Source organism: Mesoplodon mirus (genome assembly GCF_964341445.2).
Source record: "Mesoplodon mirus genome assembly, chromosome: 2".
In the NCBI taxonomy this organism is placed as follows: domain Eukaryota; kingdom Metazoa; phylum Chordata; class Mammalia; order Artiodactyla; family Ziphiidae; genus Mesoplodon; species Mesoplodon mirus.
In genome coordinates, this window is record NC_138977.1 from 62,801,890 (window position 1) to 62,820,622 (window position 18,733).

General features: G+C 47.7%; 1 protein-coding gene across 1 annotated transcript in view; it reads left to right on the forward strand.

Annotated features, from left to right (window-relative positions):
* Nucleotides 1–2,534: 2,534 nt before the first annotated feature.
* Nucleotides 2,535–18,733, forward strand: part of LRMDA (leucine rich melanocyte differentiation associated) — a 1,104,570-nt gene continuing 1,088,371 nt past the window's right edge. Inside the window, exons 1-2 of the mRNA XM_082639797.1 lie at nucleotides 2,535–2,600; nucleotides 8,484–8,584. Coding sequence (XP_082495923.1) covers nucleotides 2,571–2,600; nucleotides 8,484–8,584 — 131 coding nt within the window. The 5' untranslated portion in view covers nucleotides 2,535–2,570. The remainder of the gene's footprint in view (nucleotides 2,601–8,483; nucleotides 8,585–18,733) is intronic.

An 18,733-nucleotide genomic window follows, 5' to 3' on the forward strand; every position in this document is an offset into this window, starting at 1 on the left:
CGGTACGCGGGCCTCTCACTGTTGTGGCCTCTCCCGTTGCAGAGCACAGGCTCCGGACGCACAGGCTCAGCAGCCACGGCTCACAGGCCCAGCCGCTCCGTGGCACGTGGGACCTTCTCAGACCGGGGCACGAACCCGTGTCCCCTGCATCGGCAGGCGGACTCTCAACCACTGCGCCACCAGGGAAGCCCTAAAGTCCACTTTAATCTGAGCTATCCTGAACTTTATTCTTTGTAATTTCCCAATTCCCTCTTCCCTACAGTCAACTGGCCTTCCTGATGTGTTCACTTAGTGGAGACCAGAGAGGTTGGGGAAGCACTCTAGGCAAAACCAACAACTAAAAGGTGAGCAGAGGATGGGAGAAGCAGGAAAGGAGGCAGGAAAGGTAAAAGTTGATGGGATTTAAAAGATCTTGAGGGACATTAGTTTGATGATTTTGGGCTCAAGATTTGGGGCTGTATTATTAGATTGGGAGGAGGCCATTGAAAGATTTCAGGTAGGGTCAAATCTGGCGTTTAGAATGATCGCCCTGGGGCTGTGAAGAGAAGGGAACAGCAGTGAGGGGGTTTGGAAAGGTGGCAAAGATCCCTGATCACTTTGGTGTCATTGGTGGATAGTAGGGTCTGCAGAACAGACCTTCTATGCTCAGAAGACACAGCCGTGTATGGAGGCAGGGGCATGGATGAGATGACCTCGAGCACCCTCCTCCTGGTAGGGGGAAGGGGTGGGGTTGCAGTTTCATCTCTGAGTAGGTTTCAGTTTATTTCCACATGTTCTGTCCTTCAGGTCAAAGCCCATCTAGAAAGGCCAAGGGGAAAGTTCCCGGGGAGGGTAGAGTATCACTTCCTCCTTTTCAGGCAGGAAAGGCAGACAAAAGTGGACAGTGGACCAGAGAGGGTGCATCCAGCAGAGAATGAGGGAGGAGCCTGAGGCGCTGGCGGGGGTGGGGGGGCAGGAGGCCTCAGAAGATTCCCTTTGATCCCCCTTACCTCTGGAGGGCAAGCTTTCTTTTTTGGCCTGTGGGGCCTTTTGTTGCAAGCATTTCCTGGAACCCACCAAGGTAAACACAGCCAAGTCTGTGTTCTTACAGCTCCACTTTGCTGTGTCGCTCCTCCCAGCAGAGAGAAGGGCAGGCGGGTCAACCCTCAGAGGTCAACCGCACTCATCAGAATGATGACAATACAGGCTCACGTTACAGTGCGTTGGCACCAGGCCTGAGAGGTAACCATGATGGCCACAAAACGCTGAACCATTATCGTAATCATCACCGTCAGCTGCACAACCAGGGCCTTCTAAGTGCTGTTTAGACACAGGGACCAATGAAAAGTCCTGTGAACACCCCCTTTGATGGAAATGGGGAGCTACAATCATCAATAGGCCTACTGAGTTGAGGCACCTGGAATGCCTGTGAGACCCGGAGTCTGGTGCGTGAGGACCCAGTTTTCCCTTCTCTATTTGAATGGTGCCTATACCCATTGCTATGAAGGGAGCAGGATGGAAAGGCTAGTTAAGGCCGGGCTGCCTCTCAGCTGCAATAAGGGACGGCTGATAATGTGACATTGAATTGGATTTTGGTGATAGCTTTGTGTATCCTGGTGCTGGAGGTATGAAGGCAAAAATACGGAGAAAATTAGGGTCCTTTCAGTTGAGAACAGGCATGAGCTTCCATTTACCCATATTCCGGGCCTAACTTCACCCAGACAGGAGGCAGCAGTGGCTACCCCTCACTTCCAAATGAGGCAAAGGTGTGTGTGGGGAGCTGACCCCATGGACGACTTCCAGCCTCACATTTAACATTTCCCTGTGAGAAGAGAGAATAAGGGACGCCTGAAATTTGGGGACATCATTCAGCTCTTCTTCCCAGGGCATATTCCTGTCAAGTGGGGTGCTATTAGCTGAGCCAGTGGTTTATTTATAGAAAAATTCAATTCCCTCCTGCTCCCCATGCAAATGGAAACCCCACCCCATCAGGTGTCCTTTCAATCTCTCAACTCCCCTCTTCCCCTCAAAGTTGGGGACAGGAGTTCCCACCAATATGCCCCTCCTTCCTGCAGTTGAGGACAGTTATGTAATCCGGATTGTGACATGGAGGACAGTCCTGGCTCTCCACACGCCCCTGGCTAACGGCTGCGATGGGGAGTCCGTGATGGGAGACCTCCCTGCTTCCCCATCCCCCAGTGCGCCCCTACCAACGCGCCAGGGCTCTGGGCATGAGATGGGGGCCGCTATTCCTGTTGCCCTGACCCTTCCTGAGCCGTAGGGTCCTGGGGCGCCCGGGGGCGGGGCAGGGGAAGCCCGGCGGTCTCGCCAGTGAGTCGGGCGCGGGCGCTGCGGGCACTTGTTGCGGCGCGCAGGGCGCTGAACGAGGCTCACCTGTGCGAGGCCCGGCCCAGGGCGTGCGGCGGGCGCACAGCTGAGCCGAGGTTCCGACGCCCGGCCCGCGCCTCGGGCTTCCGCCGGGTCAGCTGACCACCCAGTGCGGAACTAACAGCCTGCGCGAGCTGCCCGCCGCCGCCGCCGCGCTTCTGCTCCGCGCTCCGCACTCGGTACAGCGCGCCCGCCCTGTCGCCATGGCTGGGCTTGTGGTCAGTGGAGCTCAAGTAAGTCCGCTGGGGCCACCCCGCCCCCGCCTCGGCACAGTCGGTCGCGGGAGGGAGCCCTGGGGCGAGCGGCGTCCCGGGGTTAGACGGGGCTCCCTGCCTCACTGCAGGGGGCTGCGTCGGCAGGTGGGGAGTGGCTCCATGCCCAGGTCTACCCGAGTCTGGTGAGCACAGGCACAGGCTCGGTTTTGCGCCTGGCACACCTCCTGGGTGGGAGGAGGGGGGAAGGCCCCTAGGTCGCCCGGGACCCCTCCAGCCCCAGCGCTCACTGACCAGGGGCCAGCCCGCGGAGCTCTCCATCACGCCGAGTGGGTAGTATGCACAGCCCAGGTACTTTCCCGGGCCCACAAAAAAGTTTTAATTCTTTCATAACCAGAAGGAAAAATCAGAACCTTGGTTAAGGAAACGTTTTAATATATTTGTCTGTACACCAATGCAGTTGTAGAATATAAATTGTAGCTATGGGTTCCCCCCCAGCCCCACCCCACGGAGGAAGGAATCTGTGAAAAACAGTGAAAATCATGATGCATCCCTGCAGGCGCTGGGTTGGGGGGTTCTGCTGCAGACTTGCTCCGGCTTCTGACCGTAGGCCTCTAATCATAGGTGGGTAGAAGGCTACAGTTCTCCAGTTTTATTTCGGCCCTGATTTCTTTAACAGGCATCCATGGGGAATGGCAACACTCCAGTTTCAACCCGAGGTGATAGACACCCAGCTCTACTTGCTGTCAGCCCTGTAGTGAAGGCTTAGGTGTTGTTTAGTCATTGCTGGAGGGATGGACTCAGCCACTATGGGGGCCAGGTGCCTCTTACTTGCTGGAGAAGCCAGGTGTCCCTTTTAAACTCTGATTAAGCTAGCCCTCCTCCTTCCCACCTTTCCCTGCACACCCTAGAGAAATGGTTCTGAGGTGTTGAGGCTCTCCCTTTGGATTGTCAGGCAGAATTAGATTTTGAGGTTACTTTTGGGCTAAGGGAATGTTTCCCCTTCTCAGAGTTCAGAAGGGAGCAGACCAGGGAGGTACCAGCCTGGGAAGGAGGTTAAAATGATGCATCTTATTTAGCTGGCAGGGAAAAGGGGCTTTCTGGGAGTTAACAAGGCTGCTGAGGGAAGGGCTGGAGGAGAGGGCCTCTGCCCAAGCAGCGTCCCTGACCCACCAGAATCTAGGTCTCTGCATTTCAGACCCAGGGTTCTCTGGGTGTAGCTTCTTGCAGCTTCCTGGAAGACTTGGCAGTGGGGCTGCCCCTTCCTGTGCCTCCCTTTCCCTTTCTCTTCCCGTTTCCCAAACTTGATTATTTTTTTGCACCCCTTGATTTTAGCACATCCCAAACTGCCCAAGGGCGTTCACTGACCTGTGGGTGAGGCATTTTCGGCCCTTGGGGACAGTTCTAAACAGATGGAGCTGCCAGGGGAGGAGTGGAGCAGGCAGGTTGGGTCATTAGTGCCCCGTATTCTAAACCTCCTAGATCAGTGCATCTGAGTGGTGGCCCTGGGGTTAGGGTTTTTTTAGCATTCTCCCCCTTGCAGCCATTATAAGGTATAGCACCTTGAATGTGTATCACATGGTACTTCTCAAACTTGGGATCCTTATAAAGGGGGGAAAACCCTCACTTGCCATGAGTCCACAGTATTACTGTTTTTATTACAATATTGCTTAAGTATACAAACATAAAACCAGATAGAACTTTTTCTAGGTTCATATTTAGAGACTTATAAGCCCAAAATAAAGGGATGGCTTAAGTGTAAAGATGAAAACCGGGCTTCCCTGGTGGCGCAGTGGTTGAGAGTCCGCCTGTCGATGTGGGGGATACGGGTTCGTGCCCTGGTCCGGGAGGATCCCACATGCCGCGGAGCGGCTGGGCCCATGAGCCATGGCCGCTGAGCCTGCGCGTCCGGAGCCTTGCTCCGCGGCGGGAGAGGCCACAACAGTGAGAGGCCCGTGTACCGCAAAAAAAAAAAAAAAAAAAAAAGAGAGATGAAAACCATAACACCCATAAAATTAAACAATTTAATGAAATGGATGATGTTCTGCTGAAACTCGGTCACTGCTTTCAGTGCTGCTGTAGGCTGACGGCCATCACCCTGGGTTTGAGGAGTTGCACAGACCTGTAACACCACACGCTGGGGGATGAGGTGGTCCTCCCTTCACTTTTCTCTGTAAAATCTTTTAACATGGATCTGACTCCATTTGGTCTTCTTTTGGCTTGAACGCATCATTTATATTCAGTACGAAGGCCTCAATCTTCCTTTTCCACTAGCTTAGGATAATTAAAGTAGGGGCATTCATACAACTGCAGGTATAAATGCAAACTTGAAATTTGGGTACTGAAATCTCATACCCGAGAGACATTGGAATAAGAAACCCCTGCCACAGGGATATTGGTCTGGTTCAATAACTATTTACCCAGTGGCCACTAGGTGCCCAGGACAGGGCTGTATACTTCAAATATGTTAACTTATCTCATTCCTCAATTTTAACCCTCATTATAGGGTAATATGTAACTCATGGGGCTGTTTAATCAGGGTTGACTAGTTAAGAGCCAGGTGGTAAGCTTTTAATAAATGTTAGTAGTTACATTATTCTTAACACCTTTGGAGGTGGTTCGTGTTTAACTAGTTTATAGAAGAGGAACAGACTCCATGAGATTATGACCCATCCAAGATAATACAGCTAGTAAGTAGCAGCACAGGGACCCAAACTCATGCCCAGAGCTGTTTCTACTCTCACAGAGCTTCCAGTACTGTGAACTTAAAATTAAGAATCCCTCACCCCTGGGTGGGGAAAGGCATCCTAAATAATCTCTCAGTCTGACTACTACGGGAAAGATCAGGAGCCAGACCATCCCAACTGCAAAGAGAAACCCTCAGTGTTATGCAGTTTGGTAATTTTCTGCAGCTTCTGCTCAGAGGAGCTGGCTGTGTGTACATCTGGGTATCCCGCCAAGACTTTCTTATTTTTCCGTCTGGTGTTCCTCTCTGTAAGGGTCTTGAACTTGATATGTTTTCATTTCCCTGATAATGGTGTCCTTTTCTGTTGTAATTCCACACAGGGTAGAAGTCTTGGGGTGCATATTACATAAGGTAGGCAAACTAAAAGTACGAAACTTTGTTCTTCAGTTCACTCAAAATCAAGATAATTGACTAAATGCAATGACTTCTCATTTTGGATGGGCTCTTCTGTGCCATTTAAGATCTATTAAGCTCTGTATCCCTTCTCTTGTTTGGTGAAGATGCAAACTGTTTTTGATCTGGCTCTTCTGGCTTCCTGTTTTATGTTAGGTGGTCCCATGCTTCAGAAAGTTTCCTGACATCCTGAGAGGTAATGTCTTCCACTCAGGAGCACTTCTTAAATAAGTTTCTCCCCTCGTTATGAATGTTGGTTGCAGTGCCTGGCAGTGACTGCTTGCTGCTTTTAAGCCTTTTCCAGCCAATTTGAACCCTTCAACATGGTTGACTTAACTCACATCTCAAAAAGCTTCCAGTTTACCATGAGGGTGGTCTAAGCATGCAGATGGCTTATCAAGTTGGTTTTCTTACAAAATTTTGGAGACTTGGTCTTCATCTCTGTGGAATAGGAGCAAGTTGTGCTTTGTTTAGTTCTCTTGGGATATTGCGCTGTTAAGACCATGGAATAAAACAAGCTGATGGAATTCTTGTTAGACATGTTGTGAATGATCCAAATGCTTCATGATGATAGCTGTCCTTGGTGTTTGTTTGCTCTGAAGTGGAATCCTACAGAAGAAAAAGGGGAGCAAATATCCCTCTTTCCCCAGGCTCCGACTCTCTTCTGGGGCCTTCCACACAGTGTCATGAGGTAGTTCTAGACCTTTCAGCTAGGAAAACTCACTTTGAAGCCGATACTTGATGATAGATGCACCACTGGATTTTGTTGATGAAGAAAATCCACATCCACATGTGGATATTTAAGAATTCCGTGGCCTGCATGTTGGAAGTCCTTATTCCTGGTGCAAGATGTGGTCCAGGCTCTATCATTAAGAAAGATGTATTATAGTGGGCAGGCCTCTGGAGTCTTAGTTTCCCTGTATAAAACATGAGGGGTTTTGATTGAGTCCCTACTAAATTTAGCCCTTGATGACCCTATGAGGAAAGAACTCAGTTCCTACATTGAAAGCTCAGCCTCTCTGCTTCATATATAGCAGAGGTCTTGAATGATTTTGATGTGTACAAGATGGTGGTGCATTTTGGGTGAAAGGGATGGGTTTTCAGGTGAGCACCTTGGGCCTTGGGACCAATGTGAACATATAATACAGAAGAAGCTGCCAATGGAGTGGACATTTGAGTGATGGAAATCCCTAGATTCTCCAGTCTCTCCTTAATGTATAACTTCCATCTCTGCTTGGAAGCAGAACTTAATTTGTTACACAAGGAGTTCTGAAGAAAGATGAGTCTTGTGTAGAAAGGGGAGAGATTATCATATTGAACTTAAAGCTCTTTAGTTTCTAGCCTGTATCTTCCTAAGTCAAAATAATTTTATTGGAGTCAGCTATTTTTCTGTCCCTTATCCCCACTTTGTCTCCTCCAGGAATGAAGTTACTGAAGGAGAGTGAATACACGATGTTGTATCGTCAACAATTGGCCCCCATTGGATAGGACAGGGTTGAGAGATGACCTGAAAAATTGAGGGTGCTAAGGTGCAGCATGACTTGTATTAGATTGAGCCATATGAAAGTACTGTTGTGTAGTTCTACAATGATCGAAATATTAGTAATTCATACAGTTTAATCCAATACCTGAGGATGCAAGAAGGCCACCATATTCTTGTTCTCAATTAGGAATCATAACTTCCCCACCCCCATGGACACCTCTCTCTCGTTCCAAGACATCCTTGTCTGTATGTGTAGAAGAATGAGGGTTTGCAGGGGGAAAGGATCAAGGCTACAGCCACGAATTTCTGCCGAGCAATTGAAGGTAGGGTCCTTTAGTGGGGAAGCGTCATGTACTGTGACCCACTGGCCAACTGGTCACTGGTTTGTCTTACTGTTTTTGGAATTAGTTGCCAGTCCTTCCTGCAGTGTGCTATCTGTAAAAGTGAGTTTCAAAAACTCAGTGCTTGGAACAGTGAGAAAGCCCTCTGACCTTGTCACAGCCAGAAGTTTCGGGATCAAATTTCAGTTCAGCCTCTTAATGTTTGGGTGCACTCTAGGTAAATAATAATAATGAAAATAATAATAATAAAATAAGTAAAAGAATGCCTGAGGGAACAGCTCTGCAAGCAGAGTGGGGTTGATTGCCAAAGGATCCCTGGAGGACAGGGTCTTGGAAGCTTTGGCCACCCATCGCTGCCCCGTCACCTTTGAGTCAGCTTCGTTCAGAGTGTGGAGGACATTTTATACACGGTGGAAATAGGATGGAACTGGCGGTCTGGGGAGGTTTTCTTGTCCAACCCTATTTGTTCCAGCACCCTGCAGGTTGAATGCTGGTAAGTGCATCTGCTCTGTCTTTTATGAGATAATGTGCATCACAGGGTATTTGGGGGAGGGTGGGATCAGAGGACGGGAAGCAGGAGAGCCAGAGGGGCAGCTGCTGGGAAGGCCCCTGAGCAAGAGGCTGATTGCTGTGATTATACCAGCGTGCTCTGACGTTGGGTTTTTTTGGGGACATCTGAATCAGGCCAATTTCAGTCCAGTTTCCATTGTGCTGGGATTAGTCTCCATCATGCTAAGTGTACCAGCAAAGGGGAGCTGTTGGCAGAGTCCCTGAAGCCCCCAAAGCTGATTTGATCAGGAAAAGAGCCACACGTGGGGCTTCTCGTGTGCGAAGAGTGTGTTTCAAGTTGCGGAAGCAATCATCGGATCAGTGACGCAGGGTTGTGAGCAGCTGGGTGATTTCCGTTGGCCACAGTTGTTTCTGTTCCATTTAATTTCCAGGTGTCCTACATAGGCCAGGACTGCAGAGAGATTCCAGAGCACCTCGGCAGGGACTGTGGACATTTTGCAAAGAGGCTTGATCTGAGCTTTAACCTTCTGAGGTATGTAACCTTCACAAGACGCAGACCAGGCCTGGGAGGCCCAGTCCCCCTGGTAACGGCCTGCAGATAAAAGTCAGACATCCCAGCTCTGCATAGGGCACTGGGCTGTGTGACCTGTGGAACCGCACCCTAAAGGTTTGACTATGCTTCACATGGTTCTCTGCTTCCCCCTTTGCGCCGATGAAAAAGCAGCGAGCGTGAGCATCCTCGGTCTCACATGTGTCACGAGAGGGCCGTCAGTGTCACTTTGTCCTTTTCCTTTCTCACTGATGTCCGTGCAGACGAGTTAGAATACTCTTGGGGAGAAAGTGAGGTAGAACCAGCAAGTGCTTTGGGGGTGCTGAGGAACGCTTCCCTGGATAACTCCATTGCCCAAAGATTTGCCAAATCCCAGGTAGAGTGTTTTTGTGTGCTTTTTTTTCTTTGCCTTTTTATGAATTGGAACTTTAAATATTTGCGATGATGATTTCTCCCAGATGGTATTTCAAAGTAATTCCAACACTGTTGGCATGGGGTAGGTGGGAGGGAAACTTGAACAACTGTTCCAAACTTGGCAGAGAAGGTAAGTGTGATCATCTGTATTATTCCAATGGAGAAAACAGACAGTTGTTTCATTTCTTCCTAAAAGATTTTGAATTTCGACTGGCTTGGGGGCTTCGGGGAGGGAGCTAGGAGGTTCTTGGAAAGCAGGTATCAGTGGGACAAATGGGCAGGGATCTGGGTGTTGGCTTTTCCTAACGAGGTGTTTCCACACAGAGGTTTTTCCTAAGTGTCCCCTTGAGAGCCATGCTGTCCTGGGAAGGGAACAAACTGTCTCAAGGTGGAAGGAGAAGTGAGGAGCTGGAGTCCCACCCCAGGGCTTCTGTACTTTCCTGCTTCCATGCTGCGGAGTGTCTTCTGAGTCGGGACACTTGGGAATTACGGATTCCAGGGAAGATGGACAAAATTCAGGGCTTTAAGGCACCAGAGGGTAGAGGGGACTTGAAGCTAAGCCAGCAGAGCTTCTTGGGCTGGTGCTCAGGAACTCACAGCTGAGATGCATGGTCTCCAGGGCAGGGGCGTCCAGGGAGTTGTGTTGCAAGAGAGTGGGCGCTGTGTGCTTTCTCTTCCTGACTCCCAAGGGGTTTGTGTGCTTCTGGAGAGATGTGGAAACTGAAAAGTTGCAAAGTAATAGAGTGATGAGAGGATGCCAAATGAACGCTGACTCTAAAGAAACAAAGGATGGTTTTTGGTCCCTACCCAAATTGGGGACAGAATACACAACCTGGACTGGACAGCGCCTGAGACACGGGCGCCCCTTAAGTAGCTCCCCAGGACAGACTCAGGCAAAGGGTTCCTTGGGGCATCGGAAGGAGTTCTTCCCATGTGACCGGCCTCCAGGGGCTTGGGGCTCTGTGGCTCAGACGGTGGCTGCTTTGCTACTGGGAGCCCGGACGTGGGTTTCAGGAGGCTGGGCCCTGTGAGGGAGCGCATGTCAGCAGTCACAGGTCATGGGACTGGGCTGCCAGCTCTGAGGAAACAGCCGTCTTTGTCATGCTCCGGGCCCTGCCTCTCTTTGGCAAAGAAGGGGCTGGAATCCTGGGAGGTGTGTGTGTGCCGAGCGAGCTTGGTGGTGAGAAGGGTCTCTTGGCTCTGAGGGGCTGGATCTAAAAGCATTTATCACAGGAAATGACGGGTCCTGGAGGCAGGAACATTTTGTGAGAAGGAGGTCGGTGGAATAAATTCAGAGGGAGAGGAGTTAAGATTTTTATTAATTTTTGTTGCTGTTGAGGAGACAGATTTCTGTAAGTGTTGAGTTTGAGGAGTGATCCCTTCTGGTCAGGAACCTGTTCTTACCCCTGTTGTGGTCAGTGTGTGGATTATAGCTGGGTTGGGGCAGGGATGAAGTCTAATGGAAGGGTTTATATTAGGACTTATAAAGTCAGAAGGTGTTACAGACCACAGTGGAGAAAAGTAACCCTGGCTTGACATGGTTATGTTGGGATTGGCTCATCTTTGATGGTCTTATTAACCTAACTCAGGGGCGAAGGGAGGTGGCACTATTTATCTTGAGTGTCAGAGGAAGATGCAAGCTTACTCGGGCCCTGGTCTCTACCTTCAGTTGCATAGATATTCAAAGACGACCTAGATGCTTAACAAATTTCTCTTTAAAAAAAATGGGGGAGAGGAGAGAAGGAGGAGAAGGGAAGAGGAAGATAATAAACTTACCTTCCAAATAGACAGGAATGTGACAGATGTCACTAGCCCACCAGGCCGCAGGGATCATCATACCCAAAGGAAATACTGTGAATCCCCATCCCATCTTCTGTAGAAGGTTTCTTCCCAGCCCTGCCTTACTATTTCCATGGAATTTGGGGGAGCATATCACCCTGTATTTGCTCTCCACCTGGATTCACCATAGCTCCCTGTTCTAACCCTCTCTGCTCTATCTGCTGTTCTCCCTCTTGGCAGCCTGTCTGGCCCCACTTGGGACACCCCCTTCATCTCTCTGAAGCCCAACACAATGTTACTGTGTATTATGCCAGTTCAAAGTGGGTTGGGGGCGATAGGGTGGTAATTGTTGGACGCAGCAGGAGACACATTGGGGTAGCATTGTTCCTGGAAATCTTCTGGGTACCCCCTTGCCCTAGAGACCTTCTCCCTGGAGATTCCTCTCATTAGGATCAGGCCTCCTGCATGTGACCAGGTGCCCCTCTTTCCCAGCCACTTTCTCTGCTTTCCAACGTCACTTATTTTCTTTCCAGAGCTGCCCTCAGAAACACAAAATTCTTCTTACTCTGTTATATTCAGAAAAATTACCCCCCTCCTTTTTATAGAGTATCTCTGCAGGCTTCCTTTTCTCATCCAAAGAGTCATATCCGGGTATTGCCTTAAATGGATGAGAGCCACTAATACAAATTTTGCTAATCTCATAAATCACAAAATCAGCTGCAGTCTGTTTGTGCTTTAGAGTACAGCTTGTTTTTAGGCAAGGAGTTCTATTTATTCATTTCAAAATATTTAATACGTTCACATGGCACAGTCTTTAGGAGGAACTAACATGCAACCAGTGAAAAGAAAGTCTCCTTTACACGTAAGTCCTTTTGCCTCCTGGTTCCCATCTGCACTGCTAACTACTGGTAGTTGATTTTTGTCATCCTCCAGAGATATTCCATGCATATACTCACATGAGAATTTCTCATGTGGCCAGATTTATATTACTTCTTGCCAAGATGTTAGTTAAAATGGAGGCACCAGGCTTCAGTTAACCACTTGTGATAGGGTCATCCTTCTCTGTTGTCTATTAATTCATAACCTATCATCGTTGTTAATTTCATTCATGAAAGTGATGTTTCTGCTGATTGTCTCTATGGCCACCTGTTCATGCTGGAGGGGAGTGTGGTTATGGGTTTATAAGCTCTGAAATTTTATTTTTTTCTTTCTGTTACACCTTAGGGTCTTGTCTCCTGCGTTAACTGTGGTGACTCCATCTCTACCTCAGTTGGGTTGTCCAGTAGTAGACTATGCAGAAAGTCGTGGAAATTGAGACTGTCTTGCTTCTATGACTCTGTCCTGGAGGGAATTAAAGTCCCTGGCCAGTATGTTCTCTGTTGGGTTGGAAAGGGAAGCAAGACAAAGGTCCAAATAAAATTTCTGGCTCCTGGGCTTCCCTGGTGGCGCAGCGGTTGGGAGTCCGCCTGCCAGTGCAGGGGACATGGGTTCGTGCCCCGGTCCGGGAAGATCCCACATGCCGCAGAGCGGCTGGGCCTGTGAGCCATGGCCGCTGAGCCTCCGTGTCCAGAGCCTGTGCTCCGCAACTGGAGAGGCCACAACAGTGAGAGGCCCGTGTACCGCAAAAAAAAAAAAAAAAAAAAAAAATTTCTGGCTCCCTTAAAAGACTCAAACATTCCTTACCTGCTCTCTCAGCCCAGACCTCATTCTTCCTGTTATGATGAAAACCAGGTGAACTGCAGTGACTGAACTGGGACCAGCTCTCTGGACATGATTCTCAGGTGTAGGGTCCTGCCATCCCCCCTTTAATGGGCATATTAGGTAACAGCCAAGAGGAGTGAAGTTTTGTCCTGTAAACTTAGATGCATTAATGATCATGAATCCAGTGTTTACATCTGCATGACATTGTACTTTAGATTTTATTTTTTGAAGACAGTCTTGTAAATAATGAAACCAACAATGATCAATTTAGAAATCTTGAAAAACACAGAAAGGTATGACAGAAACCCTCTTTCTCTCAAGCTTTCACTGATAATCTTACCACCCAGGAATCACCATTGTTAACATTTTATTGTCTTGGAGTCTTTCATAATGCCAAATATTTTTTAAATGACGCTGTTGCTTACATTGTGTTGGAAGCATATTCCCATCTCAATAAATACTGCATTACAGTTTTTAATGGTTTCTTATTTCTTAATGTTGGACATTTAGATTGTTTCCAGATTTTTACTGTTATAAATATCTCTATTATAAATTGCCTTGTAATACTCATTGATGAATGTCTTTCATTAGTTGTTTGGGGCAAATTCCTGGAAATGGAATTGTCAGAGGGCCTTGATACAGATGGCAGATTGCCTTAAAGAGAGGTTATACCCATTTCTGCTACCAGGAGTATTTGAATATCCATTGTCCCAAACTCTTACTTGAACTCGTTTTTGAGGTTTTCATATTTTACTTTACTTCTGTGATCAGTACAGAGAGTCCTCTGGTTCCTTGACCGAGGCAAAGAGATCTCGGTAATGGGTTGTTCCAGCTTTCATTTTCCTTCTCCCCTGACTGGGAAAGGGCAGTGTTCTCCTGGTGGCCCGTTTCTCTCCCCCAAGGGCCTTGTGAGGGTTGGGTGGGTTGCCTGCTGAGCTTGTGAACACAGTGGGCAGAGCAGAGCTCCCATGGCACACGGTGGTAAGCACATCTGTGTCAATCTGGCAATAAAATTGAGAGGGCTTAATTGATCTATGGCAACAGGAAGCCTACATTTTAAAAATCATTGGCAGTTGTATCTTACTTCGCATCACCCTGATAAATGTACTGGATGGGAGACTTGCTTAGGAGAAACTTTCCTAGGTGGGAGGTTGCTGCTTCTCTGGCTTTGTCCAGGATGACAGTGATGGGCTGGGGAGTTTGGGCAGCTCCAGTAGAGAAAGGGTGGCTCTGCCCTCCCTGCCAGGCAGTGAGGTGGACAACTGGTACACTGTCAAATCTTCGAGGACGGACATACCACCATGTCTATGCCTGTTACTAACTGCTGGACAAAACTGGGCCTGTTAGCTTGCTGCTCAGTTGGGAAAATGGGCAGTGTAATGAAAGGAGCCAAGGCTTTGGGGCTAGACCACCCTGGCTTGAAATCTTAGGACTGTCACTCACCAGTTGTTTAACTGGCCTTGGGCTAATTACAAAAATGTTGAGTGTGTAACTGTGTGTAAAGTGCCTAACAAATTACCTGGCACATAATAGGTCTTGAGTAAGCAGAGCTATGGTTAGTCCTTAAACATGGCGCTAGTGAGGCTAAAAGCCAACTCTTAGGGGCCCTCCATAGGGCCATTTCACTCTCTGGTAGTCATTGGGGTTCCTCACAAACATTCAAGATTTCCTCTTTAAGCATATGGTATGTTTGCACATCTTTGCACCCTTTGGTATAACCAGTGGCAGAAACTTTAAGAGCCAGTGCATAATTTGCCACTTTCTCTTCTGCCTGCTGTGATCATCAGTCTTGGGTTCTGACCGTAAATGACCGGAACCCCTTGCTGACCTATGTTGGATATAGATTGTAAATGAGAAATTTGTGTTACAAGACGTGAGGTTATTTAATGCAGTGTAACCTAGCCCATTCTAACTGGTACAAATACCTTAGTTTTCCAACTGTCTGACATTGCATAGGCTAAAGCCCACTCATCTTGCTCACATTTTTCATCCTTCCCAACTGAGAGCGTTCCTTTGTTCATATCACGGTAGGAATGAGTAAGGGAGAGAACTCCCCACCTAGACTCTTAGGAGAACAGCTCGAAGGGCATGTTCTGTTGGTGTTGGGTCTTCATCAAGCTGTTTCTTTGCAGTCAGGGGCCTTGTTCATACTTGTTTTCAAAACCCATATGTAGTGGTCTTACTTGGGGAGCTCACTGATATTGGGGTTGGGTTGGCAACAGAGCTCATCATGTTGGTGAGACTTGAGAGGAAGAGATGACGATGGGAAAGATAGGCTTTAGGAAGAGAAACTGTTAGTGAATTTTCACAATAGTTCTAGGGCCTTGATAAGCCCTGAGTGATTCAAGGAGGTGAGGGTCTACGTACGTTGGAAGCAGTGTTCTGTCTGATCTGGGCAATGCTATGAAAAGCACCTTTTTTGTTCCAAGAATGTTATTGGCCATTCTAGTGTCTCTGGCTACCAGCAGAACATACAGTCAAAAGGTGAAGTGGAAAATGACCTGGCAGGTAATATTTGATGTCTCGATAGCAAGACTTTGATTTCCTTGACTTATGAACCTTTCTAGAGTGACCTTTGTGACTGTAGAACCACCAAAAACAGTTTAGAGGAAAACAGGAAGGGAGGGAGGGAAGATGACCCAAGGGAGCAGGTAGGAAGCCACTGCGAGTGAGGTTTATATGGTACTTTGCTGCCTCCCTTCCCCAAGAATGTCCTGACTTCATGGATTTCTACCCTTTGGCCAGAAGATAGGGTATTGAGCCACAGAGTATAAGACTGAGCTGGGGAAGTGGTGGGCCTTTGGAGCGAGTTGACTGAGAGACTCTGGGGCTTTCCTGAGGTTCAGCTTTCTCATAGATGGTGATGTTCCCTATGGCTCGCAGTGTGGTTTAGAAAGGACTTTCATAAACCTTGTCTCCATATTTCCTACAGTGTTGCCTGCAGGATGAGAAATTCGTACACTTGTTTACTAACGCCTTTTATTTCTCATCTCACCCGTTTAAGTCCTTCAGAGCCTTCGGTTTACTTTTCCTTTTTTTGGTAAAGTTTCTCGCTCTGAGCTGTTTGGAACTTGGTCCCCCCGCTCTACCCTCTCCCCCTGCCCTGCTCTCTGCTCTGAGGTCATTGCGCATGTGGTGGTGATGCTCTCTGTTGTCAGGGTGGCTGTTGGAAGCCGGGGTGATTTTCGGGAACAGGGGGAGAGACAGGCGAGTTTCACCCGTTCAGACTCTCTACTCACTGGCCTTCTGTCTTCTAAACCATGAAGTTCTATCACAGTGATGGCGGTGGGGACTCGACTAGCATTTAGTGGGTGAGGCCTGGGGTGCTAAATGTCTTGTAGGGCATGGGACAGCTTTAGACCAAAGAACCCTCCCTCCCCTACTCCAGCTGCACCCTGAGGAAGACCTCTGAGTCCTGTAGGAGAGAGCTTGGGAATGGCTCTCTCATGAAGTAAAGCAGCCTTGCAGATGTGAGTACCCAGAGGTGACTTGCTCGGCCCTGCAAAGGAGCCCAGGGACAAGGGGTCAAACAAGTGACATTAGACATCATGTTTTTTTTCCTTATTAATACATGAACCATATTATAGAGCACTTTCTACATGCCAAGGCTGGGCAGAACACCTACCAGGTGTTAGCTCATTCAGTCCTCCCAATAGTATTTTACGATGTAGCCACTGAGGCCCAGGTAGGGGTAGAAATCTCCCCCAGATCACAATGATGGTTAAATGCTGGGATTAAATGGCCCTGGTGGTTTGACTTCAGATTTGCAGATACTCTAGACTGCTTCTCGTGGTATAAATCATTGCTTTCTTTGTGCAAGAAGATGGGCGGTCATTTCCAAGCCTATGTTTCCTTGGGGGCAGGGGAGTTCGTTATATAAAATCACGAGCAGCCTGTGGAATTCACGGAAGCTGGGTCAGAGTGGATCCTGCAGCTCCAGGTTGGAGACGGTAGAAGCCTCAGGGGTGTCCCTGTTGCATTTCCTTCTCTCTCCAGTTTTCTCCCACACCTTCCTGATTTGCAAAGTTTGGTGACCTTGTGAGGCCTGGGCCAGCTGGAAGTTGGGGGTTCCCAGAGACCTCCTCCTCTGCTTTTATTGCCCCCTCTGGGTTATGAGGCATGGCTCAGATGGTTACTGTCAGGGCAAGAAATGGCTCAGCATTTGCCATGGCTCTACTGTCCCAGCCTCAGGGTGGGGAACCTTCAGATGGATGACTTCATGCATGACTTTTGATTCTGGAGGGAAAAGAAGAGTGTGTGTGTGTCCATGTCTGTGTCTATACTTGGACATGTACTCACTAGCATGCACACATCCACCATGTGAAAAGCCTCTTTCCTCTTGTCTCCTTGGGGACTGCTGTGCTGGTGATTTCAGCTGTTCCCTGCCCCTTTATGATGAAAGGGGAGTGATTGTGCATTTTGCTGGGTGTCTGTGTTTAATTGCAGGGATGTAGTAACCACGAATTCTCCCTGGCCGAGAGTTTCCTAGTAAAAGCTCTCTCCTGTCCCAGCTGCTTTCTCTTCCCCTTTGCACTCACACCCTCATCACTGCCACAGCACAAGGTCACTTAGGATTTTAAATGAGGAGGAGACATACGCACACATGCTCAGGTTTCCTTTTAGAGTTTAAAGAAAAAAAGACACCCCCTCCTCCAGACCCATCATTATGGGGATCAGCTACGTGCCCCCCACCTTTGCACCACCTCTCCTAAGCTCCTCTCTGAGTTTATACAGAACCCAATTTTTCAGTCTCTTGGGTGTCTGCTTTTTCTCTGGTTCTGAAGAAATAAGAGACGGGTATAGCAGGGAAGACCGACAAAAGAGCTTTTTTCTTTTAAAAAAAATCCCAGAACCATTTTTGAGATAAAGCAAGACTTACTAAAAACAATAGGAGAGGAGGGTGGGAGAGGGGGTGTTAACCCCCATACCGCCTAGTTTCTGCAGCTGGAGAAATGTTTTTAAAAAATGCACCATTGTTAAAACTTTTTTTTTTCCCTGATGGATTTATTTATAAGGTAGAGAAATATTTTCCCCATAATTGGGTAACTCTTAATAGTAGCAATTGCATATTTATCAGTGTGAGGGGCTATTATTAATGTAACTGTCAGACCCAAACACATTTCTGCATTAAATCCATTTAGTATGTGCATTATTCGGGCTCGAATGTCACCGGGACATCAAAGCCCTGTAGGCATGGAGAGCTCAGTGCCCTGCTGTGGCTGCGGAACAGGCCCTTGATCAATAAATGTAACATGTTAATGCAGAGCAAATAGAATAAAAGATTTCTTTGACAAGACATGAAAAATCACCTTGTGGCAGCTGGCATGTGATGCCGTTTCTGGGGAGATACTAGCAAAGTCGATCTGACAAGTAAAGAGGAGAGATGATGGTTGTAAGGTGCTTTTGTTTCAAACTTCTTTCTTGACCTGTCAGGTTTTGAAGGCGCCTCAATGGCTCTTTTTTGTCATGTGAAAATTGTAGTCTTAGGTAGTTATGAAGCAGTTATCTCTTCTCAAATTGTGAATGCTGCTGTTTAATTGATTCACTTAGCATTTGAAACTGTCACGCATTAATAATTGCGAAATCCTGTAGATACGGCACGAGTGTGTCACGCTTAAATGTGTAGTTATCAGAAAATTAATATCCTTAATGAACCGGTGCTTTCAAACTAACATTGCATGAAATCTCTTTTGCCCTTTCATTTGCCAAAGCCACATCCGCCAGTTTGCTGAGAATCACCTCTCGACAGTTTGCTTTCTTGATGCCCGACAAATGCCAGTTTTGCTGTGGGTACATCGCCTGCTCAATGACAATAAATATAGTAATTATACTGGAGTTAGTAATTAACATAATTGCAGTCAATTACGACAAATACAGTGCAGAGCTAAATAAATGAGAGGGGGGAAATTAGCAAGCTAATTGATTTATCTTTACTTCGCTTTCTAATACAACTGGCAGGGCTGTTTTTCTTGGGGAGGGGGAGGGGAGGGGCAAAACATCCCCACGAGGATTGTTTACAAGTAACTGATTTTGTTTTGAAGTTGCTTTGTCTTTGACATATTATTACGCATCACCCCCCACTCTGCTTACAAGGAGGAAAAAAGGAAAGAAAAAGAATTTAAATGTCAAGGGAACATTTTGTTAATTTTACTACATCAAGCTGAATGCTACAGCCAAAGGAAGACAGGATTTAGCTTTTGCTAAGGCTTGAGGAGTTATGTTGTCTTCTCGGCTATT